The sequence below is a fragment of the Halichoeres trimaculatus genome, unplaced genomic scaffold, assembly GCF_033239565.1.
Source record: "Halichoeres trimaculatus isolate MK-OKI-2021-1 unplaced genomic scaffold, fHalTri1.1 fHalTri1_scaffold_13, whole genome shotgun sequence".
Classification (NCBI taxonomy): domain Eukaryota; kingdom Metazoa; phylum Chordata; class Actinopteri; order Labriformes; family Labridae; genus Halichoeres; species Halichoeres trimaculatus.
Window position 1 is genome coordinate 33910352 of NW_027437191.1, and position 21952 is coordinate 33932303.

A 21952-nucleotide genomic window follows, 5' to 3' on the forward strand; every position below is an offset into this window, starting at 1 on the left:
CTGAACTGGAAGAAAACTGCTCCACCAACACATACTCATCTTATCCATAGTATAAGGTCAAGTCTTTAACTGGAAAAGATCCGATACAGTGTCTTGATGGCAGAAGTTATGTGGTAGAGAGATCAAACCAACGTCAAAATGCTTGTCTCATTGACTTCTCAAACAGGAAGCCAGAAATTTGCCTTTCGAAATAAAACTTCGCCAAATTTTTGGGCCCTAAACAAAAATGATCTCCTCCTAGGCCATAATTGGTATCGGCTTGAAATTTGCCCAGATGACAGTGTGGATCCTGCTTTACAAAAGCCATGAAGGAATTTGTTGTTTCTCAAACAGTTTTCAAATGGTGAGCCCTCAAAGTCAGTGAACCCTAAAGAAGCCCTTTCAGCTTCCCCCATTAGAATGAATGGGAGAGGAGGATCCAGTTTCACGCAAGCTGCAGTATTTGAGCTGGAGACAAATCCTGTCAGATGAAGTCTATGGGTAAAAGTTGGAAGCCAGAAATTTGCATTTCAAAAAAAAATTTCGCCAAATTTTTGGGCCCTAAACAAAAATGATCTCCTCCTAGGTCATAAATGGTATCAGCTTAAAATTTGCTCAGATGACAGAGTGGACCCTGCTTTACAAAAGCTCTGTAGGAATTTATTGTTTCCAAAACGGTTTTCAAATGACGAGCCCTCAAAGTTGGTGAACCCTAAAGAAGCCCTTTCAGCTTCCCCCATTAGAATGAATGGGAGAAGAGGATCCAGTTTCACACAAGCTGCGGCATTTGGGCCTCTGGACAAAAAAGTAAAAGTGGCACAGCTTTAAAACTGACATGGATGGATTCTGACTGATCAAAAAACTATAAAAATGTTAAATGATTCTTGAGAAAATAAGATGCACATAGTATTTCATTTCTGCCTGTTGACACTGTGGCCAAACAGTAGTTTCGGTCTCAGGCCATCTTGGAAGTCAAGAAGAGATGACAGCTAGCAAGCCCAAACCTACAGGAGGTTGCTACTGGACTCAACAATCCTTGAAAGAGAAAAGTGGAGCAACACCCTGTCCTGCAATCCAGACATCAGCAAATCTGATGAGTGCATCCCTTAGATGCCAAGTGCCACAAAGTAACTCAAACCATAAGAACAGTTACACTAAAAGACCCGTCATCAAGAATCTTTGTCGTGGATTATGTAAATGGTCGTTTCAGGGCTGCATCATTGTTCACTTTAACTCCTGAAAAATAACTTTTAAAAAACTTTCCTGAAATTTTTCCTTTTATTTTTGGTCTGTTTGCTCCTACACAAGGTGCTGTGGGCTTCATAAGATCATATCGGAGGTTAACTTGTTATCTTTTTGCAGCTGTATTGTTACTTTAGTCTCTTTCAGTCCTTTCAAAGTGAGCTTAATCAAACAAGGTGCCAAACAAAGTTAATCTGTACTGATAATTTTTATGGCAAACACACTTCCTGGGCGAAAGCTGTGCCTTCACATTTAGAGTTGATACACTCTTCAAAGCACACATTTTTCAAGGCCTCCCACCACTTGATATTCTGCCAAATGTGCTGACGTGAGTTTGAAGTCCTGCCAGGGAGCGATAAGATTCTTCTGCTTTCACTTCTTTTCACAGGTTGTGTTTGGTGAAGATATGATTGTGGTTGACAGTTTCTTACCTCGACAATGCTGCGCAGGTCCTGGACGTAAGTCCTCTCTGTGTCCAGTATCTCCTGCACCACCCTGTCCACATACGTCCTGGGTCCCTGCCCCGTGCGCTCTCCTCCGTCTGGACCCAGTTCAGGCTCTGAATGTTCTGTTGGAGTCTGAGCGCTGCTCTGTCTCCCTTGTCCCTTCCCCTTGTCCACCCCTTTATCACTCCCGTCGTCCTCTTCCTGGCATCCCAGCTGCCGGGCAGGGACCAGCTCCAACCGGATCGCCCCAGAGTCCTGGTCTGAGATCACCGGGTTACAGTGAGGGGAGGTGGGCACCAGGGTGGAGCGGCTGCCCAGCGAGCAGTGGCTGTCCCTGGAGGAGGCGGATGAGGACGTGGAGCTGTAGCTGATGGGTCTCTCTGCGCTGTCCGGAGACGAGTCCATGCTGAGGGCCGAGCAGTAGCGGGAGGAGGCGTGGAGGAAGGCCGGGTTACGGAGGCAGCGGGCTGGTAAGTCGACGGAGCTCAGGACCGAGCCGGAGTCCGGGACTTCTGGAAGAGGAGGCAATGCATCCGGCAGGTAGCTAAAATCGTCTGAATAAGAAAACAAGACAAAGAAAGAGATTTTGTTAATTCAACTATGCTTCAAACACAAATCTGCTTTTTCTTTTTAAAGTCGACCAACTGTCGAACAGATGCAAGCGACTAGTATTTTAGCTTGAGCCCACCCCTGGTTGGTTTATAATCATTAAATAGTTAACTGATTCCTAAAAGTCTGCGACCTTACTTCGACAGGAGCTATTTTTCCTCAGCTCACCTGGATTAAAGAAACTCTGGAGCCACAAAATCTACTTTATCTTCACAATAGAAACTATTAAGTGTATAAATTCTCAACAAAGTTAAAATTAGTTATTACATCTCTCTGATTTTTTTTTGATTCATAAAATTGTACATGTGTTTCATTATTTATTATTATTACTTTCAACTAATTTTCTAAAATAAAAAAAAACATTTTTTTCAGAAAGCACGACAAATTTTGAAAACAAAAACACCTTTGAAAAACTTTTAATTTATTTTTTCAAAATTTTTGGAAAAGTTTGCAAGAAAATCTTTTTTGTTTAAAATAATGAAACATTAAAGAATTGACATTTCATTCATTTGCAAAAATGTTAATATTTTTAAAATTAAAAAAAGTTGCAAAAATGAAGATAAACTCCAAAAATTTAAATAAATTTTAGATTTCAAAAATTTGCAGCTTAAAAAAATATGAAATTTCCAAAATTTGAATAAAAAAAAGTCAAATATTTACAGAAATTGTTTAAACTTAAGAAATTATACTTAAATATGATAACATATATTGATAATATTGCTCAAGTTTTGGCAGTTAAATGAAATTATCCACACAGAATTAATTTTTTTTTCAAGAATTTATTAGTTGTTTTAGAGTGGTGGTAGACTTTATGGTTGTATTTAGTATCAGTGCCTTTGATCATCAATATCCGTATGAAAAATAAAAATCATTTATTTCAATAATATTTGCTTAAAGCTACAAGGGGCCGCTGCAGAGGAGCCAAAGAGCCGCATGAGGCACCAGAGCCACAGGTTGAACACCCTTGGCCCTGAAAGACGTTACAATTCAAACGAAATTTCAGAGCGTGTATTTTCCTCCTTCGAGCCGAGCGCTAAAAAGAGCCACTGTGTGTACATCAGAAACTATCAATGCCACTTTCACATCCGTACAGTCTCTTTAATTCCTGACATTCCCGCTGACCACACTCTAACCGACCCGGCGCACCATTAGCCCTCACAGGTTGTCCTCAGTTCCACCCAAAGAAGTGTTTCATGCATCAGGACAGAGAGGAGACACACGTTTCTGCAGGTTTGGATGGAGCGTTTCCTTGCTGCAGACTGAAAAGGGAGATTGAGTGTAATGACAGGATTAACAGTGTAACGCTGAGAACTCGCCCCTCTGTGGCCATGAATGAAAGCTCTATTTACACGGACAGACAAGAGAGACGAGTGTGTGTGTGTGTGTGTGAGGCTACAGGAGTCTATCTGGCGCGAACACGGTGCCAAACTGGCTCTGGACCTAGTATCTGTGGAGATCCGTTAAGATATGATTACCTCCTCTCCCAAGGCCGCACAGTCAGGCCAACTTCAGCGAAACCACACATGCAGCGTATCGTACGGAGACCTTCCAAGTTTCCCTCCATGTTTTCTGAGGTTTCTCCTCAGATTATGAAAAGGGGGACTAGCGAGGGAAGTTCACGAGAGAGCCTCATACCAGCCCAGCGGGGGTTTGACACCAGTCTTTATCATCAAAGCTGATACACCCGTGACCCCAGCAGCTCCAGTGTTGTGGCAACACAGAGACCCAGTGCCCTATAGGACAGACGCACTGTGACTGCCAGCAGCTCCGACGCAGCCTGAGCCCGTCTCACTTCAAAGCTCGGAGATCACAGACTCAAGTTCAAAAACGTGAAACGTGAACCTGAGAACAAGCACAAAGAAAACCCGCTGCATGCCCACTCTCACCTTTCAAACAGGTGCTTTGGAGGTCTCTTTTTGCTTTGGTGACACCTTTTTTTCAGCCTTGAAGCTGGAGGTGTTGCTTATTAGCACGGTGTCTAATGGAAAGATCACAGGTTGGTTCTGTAAAATACACGTTTCAGCTCCAGCTGCCACCAACACAGTTACAAAGTTCACCAGGATCACGCCTGGGCCTGCAGTTTGGAGGAAGTTACGCTCAGCTCAGCTTAGCATGAAGAGATGCAGGTGGAAATAACCAGGTCTAAAACTTTCCCAGGCTAATGCACCTCAACAAACAAGTTAGCACGATGGCAGAGTCTGAACTCAGGGGCTGCATCCTCCAGAAGGAGAGGCTGCATGTCAAAGGACGTCCAACCAAATGTGTCCTTTCTCCTGGGCCATGAAGGATCGACGCTAGATTGTGAGCTCGCCCAACCAGAGGCACAGCTTAGCTCACATGATGGACGGGCGCTCTATTGTTGTACTCGAAGCCACTGTCACTGCCAATATGGCTGCAATAGCCGATCTGCTTCAAAAGTCTGTTTCAGAAACAGACAGGTCTGTGTTTATGGGCTTTACAGTGTATGGGCTAACCTCAAGTTTTACAGCTCTGGGGAGATAACTACATCTACAAAAAGTCTAATCTGGAAAAAGTACAGATTTTAATTCTGTGTGGATGGATTCATTTGACTAACAACAGGCCGGCTTAATATACATGGTTAATATGTGGCAAGACAATAGTAAACAACAAAAAATGATGAGTTTGGCAATATTATAAATACATGCTATAAAACTGAAGTATTCTTTTTTTTTTTTTTACACTTTTTGAATTAAAAAAATGAAATTATGTGAAATCTAAAAAAATTCAAAGGTTTGGCAAATTTAATACATGTAAATTGTTTTTCTAATTTTTTAAAATTTTTGAGATTTTTATTTCAATTTTTTTTATTTCCTTTTTTTACAGTATATTACATTACATGCTATAAAGCTAAGGTATTCTTTAATTTTTAAATTTTTTAATTCTTTTAAAATTTAAAATTGTGCAAAATTAAAAAAAAAAATCCAAGGTTTTGCAAATTAAAAAAAAAAATCAAAAATGTCAATGTCAAAAAAAATATTATTTTGAACTTTTTTTAAAAATTAGATTTTTATTTTCTTTTTTTCATTTTCATTTTTTAATTTCTTTTTTATTTTCATTTTTTAAATTTCTTTTTTATTTTCATTTTTTAAATTTCTTTTTTATTTTCATTTTTTAATTTCTTTTTTATTTTCATTTTTTTAATTTCTTTTTTTATTTGATTTTTTTTTATTTTTTAAGCAATAAACTATCACATCACAAATGGAATTGCAGTAACTCAAAAAACTTATTGTATAGATACTTCGTATCTGTATTATAGACACTAAATTTTAACTTTGTATTGAATTTAAAACACTTTTTTGTCTTTATTGTGAAGATAAAGCAGATTTTGTGGCTCCTGATTGACTTCAATCTAGGTGAGCTGAAGCAAAATGTCTTCTATGAAGGTAAAAGTTGCAGATTCCTGATCTGGTAATTGGACAAATTACAGACCTTCTGTTACTCTAAAAGAAAAATATAAATCTAACATGAGTCTTAAAAGCATTTCAACCCTTATTTGATCTCTGTTAAATATGAGTCAACAGTTAGCTTTAAGCTATTCATGACACGATTACTGGTCACGTTTTGCTAGCTAGTAGCTAATCACAATCATCTTCTGTTTGATGTTGGAAAGTTTTAACTGAGTACATAATAAGCAAGAGAAAAAGTTGAAATAAGTGGCACTTTGAAGGAGCTGTGTCATCACTGCTGGTTAGCTGGGGCTAACAACAATTCGCATAAGAAGAATAAACAGGCCAGATGAGACTACTGTGAGACATGTTTCCTTTTCAGTGTCTCATATTCTTCTTGTTTAACAGAAACAGAGACAAATAAAGACATTGATGCTTTGTTGTGATGTTACTCAGATGTAAAATGACTGTTTTTAATCCTCAGCTCAAAAACAACAACACGGGAAGAGCCCGACGTGCTGAATCACAGCTTTCTAGTGTTAATCCTGATCCACGTCGGTGCCAAGGAAAACAAAAAGGAACTGGAGCGTCCAAAAACTGAAAGAGTGTTTTCCTCAAACAAAACTGGAACTGATTCACCGTTCGTGTGCGCTTGCACGCCAGTGTGTGAATGTGGGTGTGTGTGTGTCCATCGAAATGTTTGCGAGCTTGACCCACTTTTAAATAATGACAGATCAGACGGCAGAAGAATCGGGTGAATGAGACGAGTCGTTCTCACATCAACGGACCGACAAACAACACATGCTTTAAAGTTACTGTACAAAGCAAACACAGGTTAATTTTTACTACTCGCTCCGCTGCTTTAATGGCTAACTGAGGGTTTTATTAGCTCTTTGACAAATCTGTGGTTTATTCTCCCTTATCACCGCAGATAACAGGAGTTTATCTTTGCTGTGTGTTCATGTTTCACACTAAGTGCATTAAGCTAATCACTGCAGAGATAACGCTAAGCATGCTAATAAATGATTGGGTCTCACACCAGCTTTAGCAGCTGAGTGTGTGCACGTGCAACATGCACACCTAAACATAGAAGCAGAGCAAATAGACAGGAGCCATGTGTTTCCGCTGGCAGTGAAACCCAAACATCAGAGGGATTGCTCCATCTCTTATTTGCCCAGGCCCTCCTTCCCACCTCCTTCCCACCTCCTAAGCCTCATGTTTGGGGCACACCCTGGCCGTTTCCTGGGTGAGCTGGCTCCTATACACACACACACACACTCACACACACACACACAGAGCAAAGATGGCCAGCTTTAGTTTCCTCCCGTCCAGATTATGTTCAACCTGATCCTTGTAAATGATCACTAATTACAGTCGTTAGCATGCAGGTTGGGACTGTTTCTCCTCCGTGTGTGTGTGCATGTGTGTGTGTGTGTCACAGGTTCATGCATGCAAGGATTAGGATGGTGTGGTGTGTGAGGGCTGTGTTTCCTGCCAAACTGGAGAGCAAGCGAACCAGCGAGTGCCTCGACAACCTGGTTTCAATCTCTGGCTTTCATTTGACTTGAGAAAGACAAAAGGGCCGGGGCGCTCTGCGGCGCTCGGCGGCCAAGTTTAATAATGTCGAACATCAGGCCTGTCTGGAAGGCAAACAGCGAGAACCAGACAGAGGACTGGGCTGACAGAGCACACAAAGAGAGGGTTCAAAACACAGAGAGTCACATGAGGGACTTTGAACTAATGAAAACACAAATCTCAAGTTTCTTTATAAGATTTTAAACCTGACTTGTTTAACTCAAGGATCAAAAACAAGGTTCAAATGTTTAAAAAAGTTCTCAGCTGAAAGGAAACTTTTTGAAGTTGATAAAAACACTATAATCCACTTTAAAGTACGATAACGTAAAAGGAATGACCAATATGCTGCTCTGAGATACCTCTTGGATGTAGCTCTGGTTAAAAGTGCTGAGAATGCTCTACTACCCAGATGCAAACAAGCACAGACGACACACTGCGTCTTATAGTGAAGTGTGGTTTCACGTATTTTAACCCAAAACTGGACAAAAAGTCGACTTCAGGCCGTCTGATTAAACTGGATGTGTGAGTAACAAGCTCAGGTATGTGGGAAGACTGGGGATGCTAGCTCTGCTACTGTTAGCCACACCATTAACCTGCAGAGTATGTCTCAAATAATGAGTTTTTACTTTACACTTTTAGACCAGTTAGTTTGGATTTTAATTTCCAACAATTTCACTCATGAAATTTGTTGCTTTAAAGAGACCTAATCCAAAAACTCAAAGAGGCTTCGTTTACCATAAATTGTACCGTCGCTACAAGGAGGCAAAGGGCACCGTGATTCAAATTTAATCTGAAACCACCTGGACATTCTGAAAAGCTTCCTCTGTGTTAGCCAAGCTTTAGGACAGGGGTGGCCAACCTGTGGCTCGCAAGCCGCATGTGGCTCTTTGCCTTTCGGTATGCGGCTCTTCAACCCATTCATAAAAATATATATGTAGATATTGTTATGAGTAGCGGTGTGTCAATCAGTCTAAAATGTTGATCTACTGATGCCAACGTCAGGATCAATATTGATCATTACTTGGGTGATGAGATTGATACTTAAGTTTCAGTTTCTTTTGTCAACACGTGCTTCTCTCGATCACTCATGTGCTCATAACTTTCTAGATAGATATATGGAAATTGTCTCTTCTGCAGTAAAATAAAAATTTGACTTTGACACAGCTCAAAACAAACAAACACAGTAAATCTTGCTTTGAAAGTTGGAAATGGATTGATTTTCATTTTATGTGTTTTTGTTTATGTGTGAGAGGAAGTGAGTTTGTAAGACCACTTTTGTGATGTGGCTCTTTGCAGTACCATGGTAATTTTTGTGGCTCTTGGTCTCTGACTGGTTGGTCACCCCTGGTTAAGGATTAAATCACTATGAATGACTGAGAATCTTTGTGGTTTTTAAAGGCCCCGTTTACAAGACAACGTTTCACCCCAAAATGCAAAAACTCAGTGAAGAAAATTTGCATAAGGACTGAAAAGGATGTAGTAAGCATGCCAGGCCTGCAGTTGGCGCTACAACTGTCTTGTCCAGAAGCAGCTTTTGGTAGATCTCCTCTGAAGTAGAGTTGGGTCGATCATCTGGTGTGGTGGCGTACGCGCAAAGTGGAGCGTGACGTCAACATTTCCATCAAAAACTCCTGCTTACTGTTTACATGAAAACAGTGGCTGTAGTGTTTCAGAAAAAAAAAACCCACTCTGGAGGCTGTTTTCTAAAGTTTCTGTATAAGGTCGGCTAAGATGCTGTTTCCGTGTAAACAAGAGGCTAAAACGCAACAATACTTTTGCATTTCATGCTGAAACTATTGTCCTATAAACCCCAAAATGTTGGGGAAATTGTTGATTGTTGGCTTGGTCCATACCAGCATAACCACACAGTGTTCGTCTTCTGATAGAGCTCGTAACCCCTAGTTAGCGCTACGTCCGGCCTGCTAGCGTAGCGATCACCAGTGGCTGAGCACAGCTGTTTCACTGCGACTCTATTTTTGCTGGCGTGCTCTGCAGAAACACGTCAATCTCTGCAGAGCAGATCGTACCAAACAGGAAATCAGACAGAAAAACGCTCAGAGTGTGTGGTCATTTTACAATAAAGCTCTATGTTCTGGCTCCGGATCGTTAATCTAGTCCTTGTTTATCAATCTACATCACCATCACATGACCAGAAGTCAGATCCAGAAGAAATCAGACGTTTTGGACGAGGAAAAGTTAATCTTGGAGATGCTCACGCTGTATGTGTGAATTAGTGGTAAGTTGACATTATTTCAGATGTTTACAGACTGTTTTTGCAAACAAGAAGTTTAAGAAACTGGTCAGAAGAAGGAGAAACTGAACTCTGAAAACTGTTGTATAAAAATTTGATGTTGTGTAGTCACAGCTTCAAAAGATGCAAACTCATTCACACCCACAGAAGTATGAGACGACCTCGAGTACGACCTCGTAACTCTCCCCCCCATGTCCGAGCAGCCGGTCTAAAGCCTCAGTACCTGTCCAGCCAGGTTTAATGACTCATGCTACACTTAACCCGTCCACTCCAGTCGCACTCTTTATGGTCACCTGGAGAGCTCTTTAACCTGGAGTGGTCAGCAAACAGCTGTGAGCACCCTTGACTCTTTATGACCCTGACAGGGAGCTCGAACAGCCTGTGAGTGTTTTATAACGAACATGTAACGAATCAAATGCTGTTGATTCAGACTGGAGTGGCTCCATAATCACTGGGTTTAAAAACAAACCAAACAACAATGTGAGGTATGCTGGTTCAGGCAGCGACGCCTCAACAGCTACCAGGGAGTATCCCTCAGCGCTGAAACACAATGAAGTCCAGGAGGGGATTTCGTGGTGACAGAAGTCTATCTTTGGAAAGTACGCTCTCGGTTTGGCCGGCTCTGAAGGCTGACATTACATTTGGCTGACTGCGAGCAGCGCGCTCAGGATCAGTGTGGCGTAAACGCGTGATTACAGTAACCAGCAGAGGCTGTGGTTACGCCATGCTGACCTCACAGGGTTGTACGCAGCTCCACTGGGTGTCCGAGTTCATGATTCATATGCAGTTTTAAATTAGTGGCTCCTTGTAGCTTCATAGAAATATTACTGAAATAAAGATTTTTTTATTTTTCTCACAAAGGGTATTTATGATTAAAGACACTGATACTAAAAAAAAATCCTGCGTTAACATTTAGTGGAACTAAATCTTCATCCCATCTGTCAATAAAGCCTGCCACCGCTCTACTTCACCTCCTACAACATCAACATCCACCAACTTTCCATGCACCTGTGGCTAACCTCAAGTTTTACAGCCCTGGGAAGATAACTACATCTACAAAAAGACTAATCTGGAAGAAAATACTGATTTTAATTCTGTGAGGATGGATTCATTTAACTAACAAAATGCTGGTTTGTTATACACTCTACACTATACACAAATAGCAAACAATAAAAACTTATAAGTTAAGGTGGTATAATCAATATATGTTTTCAAATTCAAATATTCATTCAAAATTGGTGATTTTTTTGTCATTCTTTTTACTTTAATTTTTTTGGATTTTTTTAAAAATAAATCTTTTTTCTCTCGTTTTACTAATTCAAATATTCTTTCCAAATTGCTGAATTTTTTTATCTATTTATTTATTTATTTATTTTTTGCAAATTTTAGGAATTTAGATTTATGGGAAATTTAAACAAAAAGCTTTTTTGTCTCTTTTAGCAAATTTTGATATTTTTTAAAAATGTTGTAATCTTGCTTAAATGTCAATATTTTTTTTCACATTTAATTTTTTTTTTTTTTTTTTTTTTAACTTTTGCAGTTTAAAAAAAAAAATCATTTCTCTTTTTTTGTAAATGCTTGAAATGTCCAGACATTATTTTGGAAAATTTTGCAATTATTTTTACATTTAAATGTTTTTTTTTGTTTGTTTGTTTTTTTGTTTTTTGTTTTTTTCATTTTTTGTAAATTTTGAAATTTTCAAATGTGTTCAATTTTTTTAAATCTTTTTTTTGTTTATTTTTTTAATTTAGCAATTATTATTATTATCTTCTTTAACTGTTAAATTTTTTGGAAATTTCATTTTTTATTTTTGCAAATAATTAAAAATAAAAAACTAAGACATCACATGTACAATTCCATGAATTCAAGAAACTTCTCATTTAAGATACTTATTCACTGTGTTTCAACTCTGTGCTGAATTTTATACACTTTATTGTATTTTTTGGACGGTAAATAAGATTTTGTGGCTCCTGAATGACTTTAATCCAGGTGAGCTGAGGAAAAGTGGCTCCTATGAAAGTAAATGCTGTAAACACCTGAGTTAAGGGGTATAAATCTGAGCATTGTTGGGGCTTTTTTCAGGTTTCTCATCCATTTGAAAGAAAAGAAAACTTCTAACAAGTGAGTTGCACAGATTTAATTACAGCAAACTGCTCTCTAAATTAGCTCCATGTCAGGGAGAAAGGCCCACACACAGCGAGTGGATCTGATTTTGCAGTCAGAGCACATTTGCATATGGCCTAAATGTCCGTCTCTGATCTGTGACATGCAAATCTTCCCCTTTGATCGTTAGCCAGTGGTTTCTCCTGAAACGAGATGAACACAAAGAGGCCGGTGAACATGAGCTGCTCTACACCCAGGAAGTGAAACATGGACAGGTAGCCACGGTCACTCAGAGACGCCACATTAGCTTTTCCCGATCGTTTCTCATTGAAGGTATTACATAAAACTTTCCAACTCTCCAGCTTCTGTCTTATTTCCGACCATTTTTCTCCCTCTTCCTGTCATTCATCTCCTCCCTGTCCTCCCTGCTCCTTTCATACGTCCAGCCTCGGTGTATGTTTGGTCATGAAGTAACTGTTGGCTGCGTGTATACGAGCTCCACGGGACATTCCTCTGGGTTCGGACCATCCCTCTCTAAGCATATACTTTACTGTGTAAAAATACACACTGACCAGCCTGTGTGTGTGTGTGAGAGAGTGTGTGTGTGTACGGCTGCAGACCTCCAGGGCTTAGATTTGCATTTGGTGCACATGTGTTCATAACACTCCCTATTCAAAGGACTGAGCCTGACTCTGAGACCTTCAGGGAGGAAATCAAAGTGGGCGTCGTGCTTTTCTGCTTTATAGACACAGAAATGCTAAAGTTTAGAGAGTTTGGAACATTTAAAGAAGTAACCACACATTTTCACTTCAATCACATTAAAAAATTCACTGTTTTTTTCCATTTTCTCTGGATTCATTTGTTTCATAAACTCGTTTTTTAGATTCATTGCTCCAATCTGTGTTGCACGGCTTCACCGGTGTGGTCTGAAACCCCGACTTTAAAGTAGGAGTCTGTTAAACACAGTGTTCAGTCACCTGCCACCCATTTGTCTATGTCTGTTCTTTGATTAAGTTTCATTTACAGGTCAATGGTGATTTGCAGACACAAACGTTTTGCTCTAACTCGAAAAACTCTCTGACTCCTTCTCCCCCTGAGGACAAAGAGGAGAAGGATCAGATTAAGGTCTAAGTGTCCCCTGAACAGATGAGTCTTCAGACATCTCTTAGAGTAGAAAGGGACTCTGTGGATCGTATAGAGTTTGGTAATTCATTCACCGTTTGGGAACAACAGAGGAGAAGAGTCTGGCTAGAGATTTGGAGCCGCGCTGGGCTGGGAGCACCAGGCGATGTAATATTTTAAATCCCTTTGACATAAAGTGGATACTGTTTTTGACAAGCCAACTGAGCCATCCCTGAGTTTATACAGTGAAATACATCATTAAAAGTTTTTTCATTGTTTTTTAACGCAAAATGAGACTCATTTTACAGAATTTTAGGGCTGGGATCAAATGCATTTCTCCCGACTCGAATCTTTAAATTTTTTTAATTTTGCAATTTTTGTGATTTTTAAAGTGGGTTTTTAAAACCAGACCACGTAAAGAAGTTGAATGACGATGGTTAGGTCTATAAACTGTATCAGGAGCCACATCACATGAGAGTCAGTTTTTAGGATTTATTCAAGGGATCTGACATCTCAACTTTTTCCAAACTGTACTTAAAAACAAAGACTGAAATGAAGGATTTAAGAAAAAAATTATCAAAAAAACCCCAGATACTTCAAAACATCAATATTTCCTCCCACCATGAGGAGCCAACAACTGAATTTCTTGGAACGAAAATGACTAAATTCAAAAATTTTAATGTTAGCATCATGCTAACTTTTCTTTTACAATAAGTCAAGATGAGACGATGCAAAAATACAAAGAGAAATAGGCCGGCTAATGACAATTATATACTACACAGCTAGTACGAACTAGGGATGGGAATTGATAATATCTTGTCAATACCGATGCCCTTATCGATTCTGCTTATCGATCTGATTCTTTATCAATCTCCTTATCAATTCCTGTTGTGAATTTTCTTGGTACTAAAAAGTAGCTTTACAGGTTTTCTGTGTCAACAACATTTAATTGAGTTTATCCTGTAAGTGAATAAAATGTAATTGGTCCCTGAGTCTGGATATTTCTGGCCATCATTAAACAGAAACAGGTCAAAATTTCACACAATGTGACGTTGATGTTCTGTGTTGTAATATTTCAGTAATTCAAGTAGGCCATCTAGTGTCTCAAAGTGGTTATAGCAATGATTTAAGTTGTTAGGAACCTTTCCGTAGTTATGAAGTCATCCATGAGCCTTTCATTAGCCTGTTAGCTTTTAGCATTTGAAATTCTCAGTATTTTTTACAAAGAGTTGATGTGATATGTTTCTGTGATGAAAGTTGAAATTCTATTCTGAAGCTTAAGTTATACTGATGTATGCTAACTGCTAGCATATCAATGCAGTTTCCCATATACGTTAGCATCAAGCTTGCACTATTTTGTTATTTTGGTAAATAAGGTGTTTCATACCATTTCTAATGTGCTGAATATGAATCTCCTGAGAGAGAGTGATGAACATTTCTTTATGAAGTCAGTTCTTCAGGAAAACTTCAAGCTGAAAATCCTGAATCAGAGTTTTCTTAGGAAACGTTAGCTGACTGCTAAGCTAAGCTAGCTGCAGCAGACTAGTCGACGTAAGGCCCTGCGGCTCCGGCACAATGTAAAGAATTCATAAGGGAATCGTTAAGCTCAAAGGCTAACGATATCGATGGACTGAAACATTTCTTATCGATTCTCAACAGGAGCATGAATAAAACCATCCAAGGTTAGAGAAGGAGAATCAAGACAAGAACAGAAAGGATTTTGCGCACAACAATGGTCAAAACGCAACAGCAACTCATTTAAAGTTGTCTTTTGTGCTCTCAATAACAATTTCAATGTAAATCCATGTAAAGAGACAAATTTCTAATTCAAGAAGCACAATGAGGCTGTAAAGCTGGTGTACCCAAACAGGGGAGCCAGAGATGATTAATAAAACTAAAGTTTAGTTTTTCTTCCAGGACAACTGGTCTTATCTAAAGACCACAATCCAAGGCCAAAGAGTGACGTTTAGTCCCGGTGTAGTTCCCCAGACAGGACTTGACCACACACTCTGAGCAGCTCGTGCATCCTTTCATTAACCCTGTTTGTCCGTGTGTGTTCCTGTTTACGCCAAAACAGTCCGACCAGATGGCAGAGCGGCTCGCTGCCATGAAAATCCTGCTGACTCTGCAGCTCCGAGGCCTTCGTGCGCTCCGAGACTGAACCAAGGAGCTGGGATGGATGTTTTTATCCAAACGGGACAATGAGGGGACGTGAGTGAGAAATGAGGAGGAGAGGATCCAAAGGAATGAAAGTAGGAAGGAGAGATGAGATGAAAGGTCAAAGGTCAAACACCACCCACTCCTTCCCTTTTTCCTCTTCTTGCTGCGTCGTACGCTGAATTCTCCTTTTGTGGCTCTTTAACCCTCGAAGTCTGATCTCTCTATCCGACTCCTCTATGCTCCTTCTTCTTCTTCTACAGCATCAAACCTCAGACGCTTTAATCCCGTTTCGTTACAGCCTCACATCTTTCTCGCTCTCTGTTTGTGATAGAGACGCAGGGCTGATCGCAACTGACGCTGAGAACCTTAAAGTGTCACTCAGGATTTCACACCGTGGAGGAGCAGAGGTGGGGGAGACGGGTGGAGACGGGGGACGGACATTATGATGCAGATGTTTGGGAGGATGGACGCAGGGAGAAAGATTCAAACAAGCAGAAAACATCCATCCACCACATGTCACTTTACGGACTTCTGCTGCTTTCACTGCCTCGCAAAACAGAGTGAAAGTAAACACGCACGCAGCTGGGAGGCTAATCAGCAACAAATGGTTTTAAAGTCGTTAAACACGTGTAAAATCAACCGTGTGCAGCAAAGACGCCAGAGAGGAGCGCTGACAGCTCCGGCGTTTAGCGTCAGGAGGGAAAACATCTCCACAGCAAACTTACACCTCCCTATTTTCAGACACTAACATACATACATGCTCCGACACCCTCCACCCGCTGCACACACCCTCCACCCCCCCTCGGAGGGTGACACACTGGCCTCATTCTCTGGATTTCAGCTCCAGAGAAAAATCTCTCCTGCCTTTAACCCAAAGTATTGATTCCTGTTTCTTTATTAGACAGATTGCTCCACAGGGACCGTCCCACCCCCACCCTGCACCTCCACCCTGCAGATTCTTGCACGTGAGCGCTCAGGGTGGGGGGCAGATGTCCTCCCAGAGGACTCAACCAGCTAGCACAGTGGGAGGAGGAGGAGGAGCAGGAGGAGAAGGAGGAGGACGGAGGGGTCCATTGTCTCCGGCACCTCTAAACCAAAGAGTTTGCTCTAAACAGTAATTATCCCCCTCCTCCTCCTCCTCCTCCTCCTCCTCCTCCTCCTCCTCCTCCTCCTCCTCCTCTGCTCTGTGCTCCTGTTTGCAGCCACCCCCCAAACTGCTGCCCCCAAGGCTCTAATTTGGGTCACAGGCTGCAGAATGGCATCTCAACACTCGGTCACAACTACAGCCGGAGAGAGGAGCCAGGAACATGTGCTGGCTCTGAGAGATATGAGGAAGAAGACATCTCTGCAGATAAACACAAACTAAGTGGGATCTGTTGCATTCTTTTCATAAATTGGCAAATATTCCAAAATTGAAAAAATTGAAAAAAAATTGCAAAAAGTTTAATATTGTTTGAAAATATAACACACTTGAAATTTATAAAATTTAATAATTTTTTATATAAATTTACAAGAAAATCTTATTTTAAAATAATAAAAAAAATAAAAATAATTAAAAAATGAAACAATATATTTTATGATATTTCTTTTAAAAAAATTATAAAAATCTACAAGAAATTTTTATTTTAAAATAGAAAAATGCAGTTTTAACTAAACATATGATAAATTTGCAAAAATCAAAATAATCAATTGCCAAAATTTCTAAATCTTTTGAAATTTCAAAAAGCTGCAAAAATTACCAAAAAAATTAAAATAGCAAAAACTCCCCAAAATTGAAATTGAATAAATCTACAAAAATTCCAAAAAGGGAGAAAATAAAAAAAAAGGAAAAAATGTTAAAATTCTTGAAATTCTAAAAAAATTAAAAAAAATTAAAAAGATAAAATTACAAAAACTCAAAACAAATTAATTTAATAAATTCACAAAAAATGTAAAAAGCAGGAAAAAAAGATACTGAAAAAGTTGTTGTTTTTTTTTAAATTGAAATCTTAAAAACTTGCAAAGAATTTTAAAAAAAGAATTTGAAAAAAATTGAAAAATTTGCAAAACTAAAAAAATGTACTTTCAAAATTTGAAAAAAATTGCAGAAATTTCAAAATTTATCCAATCAAACTTGAATTTGATAACATAAATTGATAATTTTGCTCAACACATTCTATTTTTGTTGTTTGCAAATGTCTCGCCACATATCAATCATGTATATTAATCCAGCACGTTGTCAGTTCAATGACTCTATCCACACAGAATTAAAATCAGTATTTTCTTCCAGATGAGTCTTTTTGTAGATGTAGTTATCTTCCCAGGGCTGTAAAACTTGAGGTTAGCCACAGGTGCATGGAAAGTTGGTGGGCTGTTGATGTTGTAGGAGGTGAAGTAGAGCGGTGGCAGGCTTTATTGACAGATGGGATGAAGATTTAGTTCAACTAAATGTTAATAATATTTTACAAAGCCACAAAGAGCCACTGCAAAGAAGTCAAAGGGCCACATGAGGCTCCAGAGCCGCAGTTTGAAGACCCTTTTACAAACCGTTCATTTTTTATGTGTCCCTTTTAAGACGTGTTTTATCAAAGCCTTCAAACTGTGACAGAGTAGCAGAAAAGTTTTGCACCAAACCATTACTGCATCATTAGACTCTAACCCCCCTCCCTCCCCTCCCAGCATCTGCGAGAAAGCAAACACGCTCCATTCAACACCAGGGGTGAGAAAACAACCAGAGGACGCTGTTCATACAACCGTGCCGCCCCAGAGACGGACGCTGTGAGGACACTTCACACGCTGCTGTCAGCTGAGGGAAAATATCACACAGGCCGCACAAAAGAGCCACAAAGACAAACACATAAAAACCATCAATGAGCCGTAAACGCTGACTGAAGTTTGGAGAGCTTTCTGGACTGGGAATCCATCCTGAACGGGATTTTGTTCAACGTTAACGAGGATTAGAGTCGTTTGATGAGGTTTGTGGACACAAAACATCTCAGTAAAGAAAAACAGTCCCACCACATCAAGAGGTCAGCTTTCAGAGAGTCTGGGGTTCAAAGAATCAGGGTTTCAGCTTACCAGTGGGCATCGTGGCTCAGCTCCTCTTCCACAGAGTCAGACCAGAGTAAAGTTTTTAAAAAGTGAAGTTTTACAGGAACTTTCTGAGCAGGTCACATCTCCAGAGTAATCCAAAGTGTATTCCCTGAAAACCCTGGAACAGATCCCTCCAGTCCTCCTCCAGTCATCGTGGATCCTCCAAAACACACCGAGAGCGCACACTGCAAGAGCGACAAACACACACCCTCCTCTGCCTGATGTGTGCTCCTCTTCCTCTCACATTACTCTGCTGAGGAGCTCCTCTTCTCCTCCTTCTCTGTGCAACTGCAGCACATCCACAGCCTGCATGTGTGTGTCTGAAACTGTTCATGTGTGTGTCTGTGTGTGTCAGGCTGAATGGCCTCTGCTCCCTCCCTGCTGGGTTTTCCCCTCCCCCTGACTCCTCCTCCTCCTCCTCCTCCTCCTCCTCTCTCCCCTCCCTCCTGCAGCAAATTACAAGGAGCTGGGAGTCCCACATGAAGAGCCTCCTCCTCCGCGTTTTCCTGCTTCTTTCATCTTTTCTTCACTTTTTCATTTCCTCGTCTTCTCCCGTTCTCAGATCAAACTTTTAGCTCAGTTCCCCGTAACGTTCACCGGGGCCGGCGCCACCTTTTGTGAGTGTGTGGCGTCTGCTGCACGCTCAGCAGGCGGCTGAACCGCTGCTGCTGGTGCACAGAGATCACACACACACACACACACACACACACATTTTACATAGGAAGGGGGGTTCACGGCTGATCAATAGGCCGGGAGCCAGCTCAGACAAAAGCTCCTGGTCCACCGCGAGACACTGCAGCGCTCATTGTGTCCCAGATCAGAGAGAAGGAGGGCCGCGCAGAGCCGGCACGCAGAATGTCAGAAGTGGGATTGAAGATGCAAATGAGCAAGAAGAAGAAACGGACACAGGCCGCTCTGTCTCAGAGTGAATTCATCTCTTTGGTCTGTGATCCATCAGACGGCTTCAAAGACCCGCGATCATTTCCACTGTCTCAGCATCAACGTCACACTTCTCTTCTCCCTGACTCTGTGACTTCACCTGTCGTTGATTCACATCTCCCACTTTTCTGTGTACAACACTGTTTCTAATTAAGCTAATTAAGGTTTGAGACATCAACAAGCTAACTACAGGCAACGAGGCAAGCTGTGTGGCACTTTGATTAAAGGCAGCTCTGAAGTCGCGATGCGTAGGATGGGTTTGGGAGCTTGAAAAAATCAAGTTAGGATGTGTTGGTTAGTGTAAAATTAAAGGTACAGTGTGTAGAAATTGGAAAAAACTAGCCGACATGTCAACATCCGAGGCCAAATCAGCTGATTCTGACCTGTTGTTGCTTTTTCACGAGCGAGATACTGAAATCTTATCAAGTATTTTTGTCTTATCTTAAGTAAAACTTGTTTGAAATTTGCTTGAAAACTTTTTGCACACATGATATCTACTAAAAATTAAAGCTGCTTGATGAGATGTATCATTTCCTCATTTTAGTCACATGACCAGCTGCACGGAACTCTCAATCATTGTGACATCATCACCAACTGCTGCCCTCTCAGTAGCGGAACTGACTAAAGTTCTAGAATCGTCTCCTCATAGATGCCACAATTTTGACCAAATCTCCCTAAAAATCAGATATTTTTGCAGTAAATTTTGTCAGGAATCCATCCATGTCATTTTTAAAGCTGTACCACTTTTACTTTTGTATGTAGAGGCCTGACTGCTGCAGCTTGTGTGGCGCTGGATCCTCCTCTCCCATTCATTCTAATAGAGGGAGCTGAAACAGCTTCTTTGGGGTTCACCAACTTTGAGGGCTTGTCATTCAAAAACCATCTGAGAAAGAACAAATTCATGCTCTACTTTTGTAAAACATGGTCCACTCTGTCATCTGAGCGAATTTCAAGCTGATATCATTTAAGGCCTAGTAGTAGGTAACTTTTGAAAAAGAGCCGAATATGTGGCCAAATTTTATTTTGAAAGGCAAATTGCCAGCTTCCTGTTCGAGATAGGTCAGGGTTGTCTGAATGAAACTTGTGCATCTCAATGAGATGAACATTTTGACGTTGGTTTGATCTCTCTATGACATTCCTACTGCCATTGGGAGCAGTTTTAATGTGCATTGGTAGCAGTAAAGAATGGAGAAAAAGTCCCTGTCCTCCTCTAATGAACCCTTCGATTCATCTCGTCTCCTCTCATTGGCGTCACAACCCACAGGTCAGGAACCGCTCTGCTCTGATGTGCACTGTGGATGTTGTCAGGCAGCAGTTTGTTGCTCAGGACACGTCGGGCCATGTGTCCCATACGGACGACACACGTGAGACAATACACCCTCAGTCTCAGGCACTAAAGCCAATGTGTTGACTATCTGTTGTCCCTCTGTAAAGACAGGGACTGGTCCCAGCAGCATGGGGTCCTGCTAGTACCACCCCCTTTCTACCCACCAGTACAATAACAGAGACCCCCTGGACTAGCCCCCCACACACCGAGGCTCCAAGAAGCAGGACTCCTCTCCCTAATGGTCTAAGAGTCCGTTGACCCACGAAGCCCTTAAACCTCCACCCTGCACCGTCCCCCTGCCATCTTCACCCCTCACACAAACACGAGGAGCATCGATAATGAGCACCTCCAGCTCCACAAACACACGGAGCGCGTCTCAGCTCCTCAGCTCAGCCGAGCGCGACCTGTTGATGACAGAAAGCCGCGGCCGCAGTCCGTTTATCTGATGGCCCCTGTCGGCTCCACAACACTCTCTGCAGGACGTCGGCCACAGGAACAATATTGTTCCTCCTTTGTTCTCGCTATAACAATTATTAAACGAAGATTACATAATTCTTTCAGGGGATAAAAGGGGAGACAGTGTGGCTGAGGATATTGATAAAATCTAAAAATAGGAGCCAGCTGAGGCCGCAGCCAAAGAAAACTTCCCTCAGCAAAACAACAGAAATATATTTGACAGAATCTTGAGGTCAGGGCGGTGATTATTTTCACTATTTATAAACTGTTTAGTCTGTGACATATCAAACATGTCAAACTCTGATGAGCCCAGGTGATGTCTTCTTTGTAAGAAGTCTAATTCATCCACAACGAAAATTTGGATTTTAGCTTAACTTCCTCAAACGGAGATAAATGAACAGTTTGACATGATTAAAACTTCAGTCTGTTCCTGATCTTTGTTGTTGCCGTCTGGAAGTCATATCTTGTTTATTTAATTCAACTGCCAACAACTGTTTGACCGTGGTTGTGGTTTCAACTGACAAACTTTAAATCATCAACTCTTTGACTTTCCAGCCGAGAAATAAAATAAAAGTATATTTTTGTATTTTATTGTGCTGTCAGAGCACTAAGATCAGAAAACAAAGAATTCGGAAACCAAACATTTATTTTAAGTTGTAGAAACAACCCAATCAGGTTTTTCTCAGCTAAACGATTTTTCAATGAGATAAAGCTGCTAAAAAACAACAACAACAAAAGACGCTCTACCAAATGGTTGAGCAGCAAATGAAAGGGTTAAACTGATGTAGAGTTATCTGTGGCGCCTTCCTCAAACCAAAACAAACATAAACCGATGGTTAAAACTGCAAAGTCTCTGCAGGTAAGCTATATCAAACCAGTTTGCTGATATTAGCAACAGTTAGCAGAGCTAGCATCGCCAACCCTACATCCAACTTAGTCATTTCTTTTCATATAAAAATATTGACAAATGCTGCTTTGATACCAGACATCATCTGTCACCTGTGCTTGTTTACATCCAGGTAGTACCGTATCAAAGCATTATGACAGGTCTAAAGCTGCTGCTAGCGGTGGGTAGCTTTACTAAAAAAAAGCGCAAAAACAGAATTTGATCAGTATTTCAGGTCTACAGCATTAACAGCAAAGTAAATAAGCTAACAACTAGCCGTGACATTTAACCGCCCAGCAACTTAGCATATCCCACCTGTCAGCATGAAGCCAGGAAGGGGAGCACTACATATGTTGGTTTCACTTTTAAGGAAATATC

At 40.7% G+C, this 21952-nt stretch overlaps 1 protein-coding gene across 3 annotated transcripts in view; it reads right to left on the reverse strand.

Annotated features, from left to right (window-relative positions):
• Positions 1 to 21952, reverse strand: part of LOC141801717 (pleckstrin homology domain-containing family G member 1) — a 104135-nt gene that overhangs the window by 34038 nt on the left and 48145 nt on the right. For 2 of the 3 annotated variants that reach the window (XM_074684909.1, XM_074684911.1), the window contains exon 2: positions 1653 to 2221. In XM_074684909.1, coding sequence (XP_074541010.1) covers positions 1653 to 2221 — 569 coding nt within the window. Of the gene's footprint in view, positions 1 to 1652; positions 2222 to 17951; positions 18289 to 21952 lie in introns of those variants that run through there. The other variant, XM_074684910.1, reaches the window with a different exon arrangement.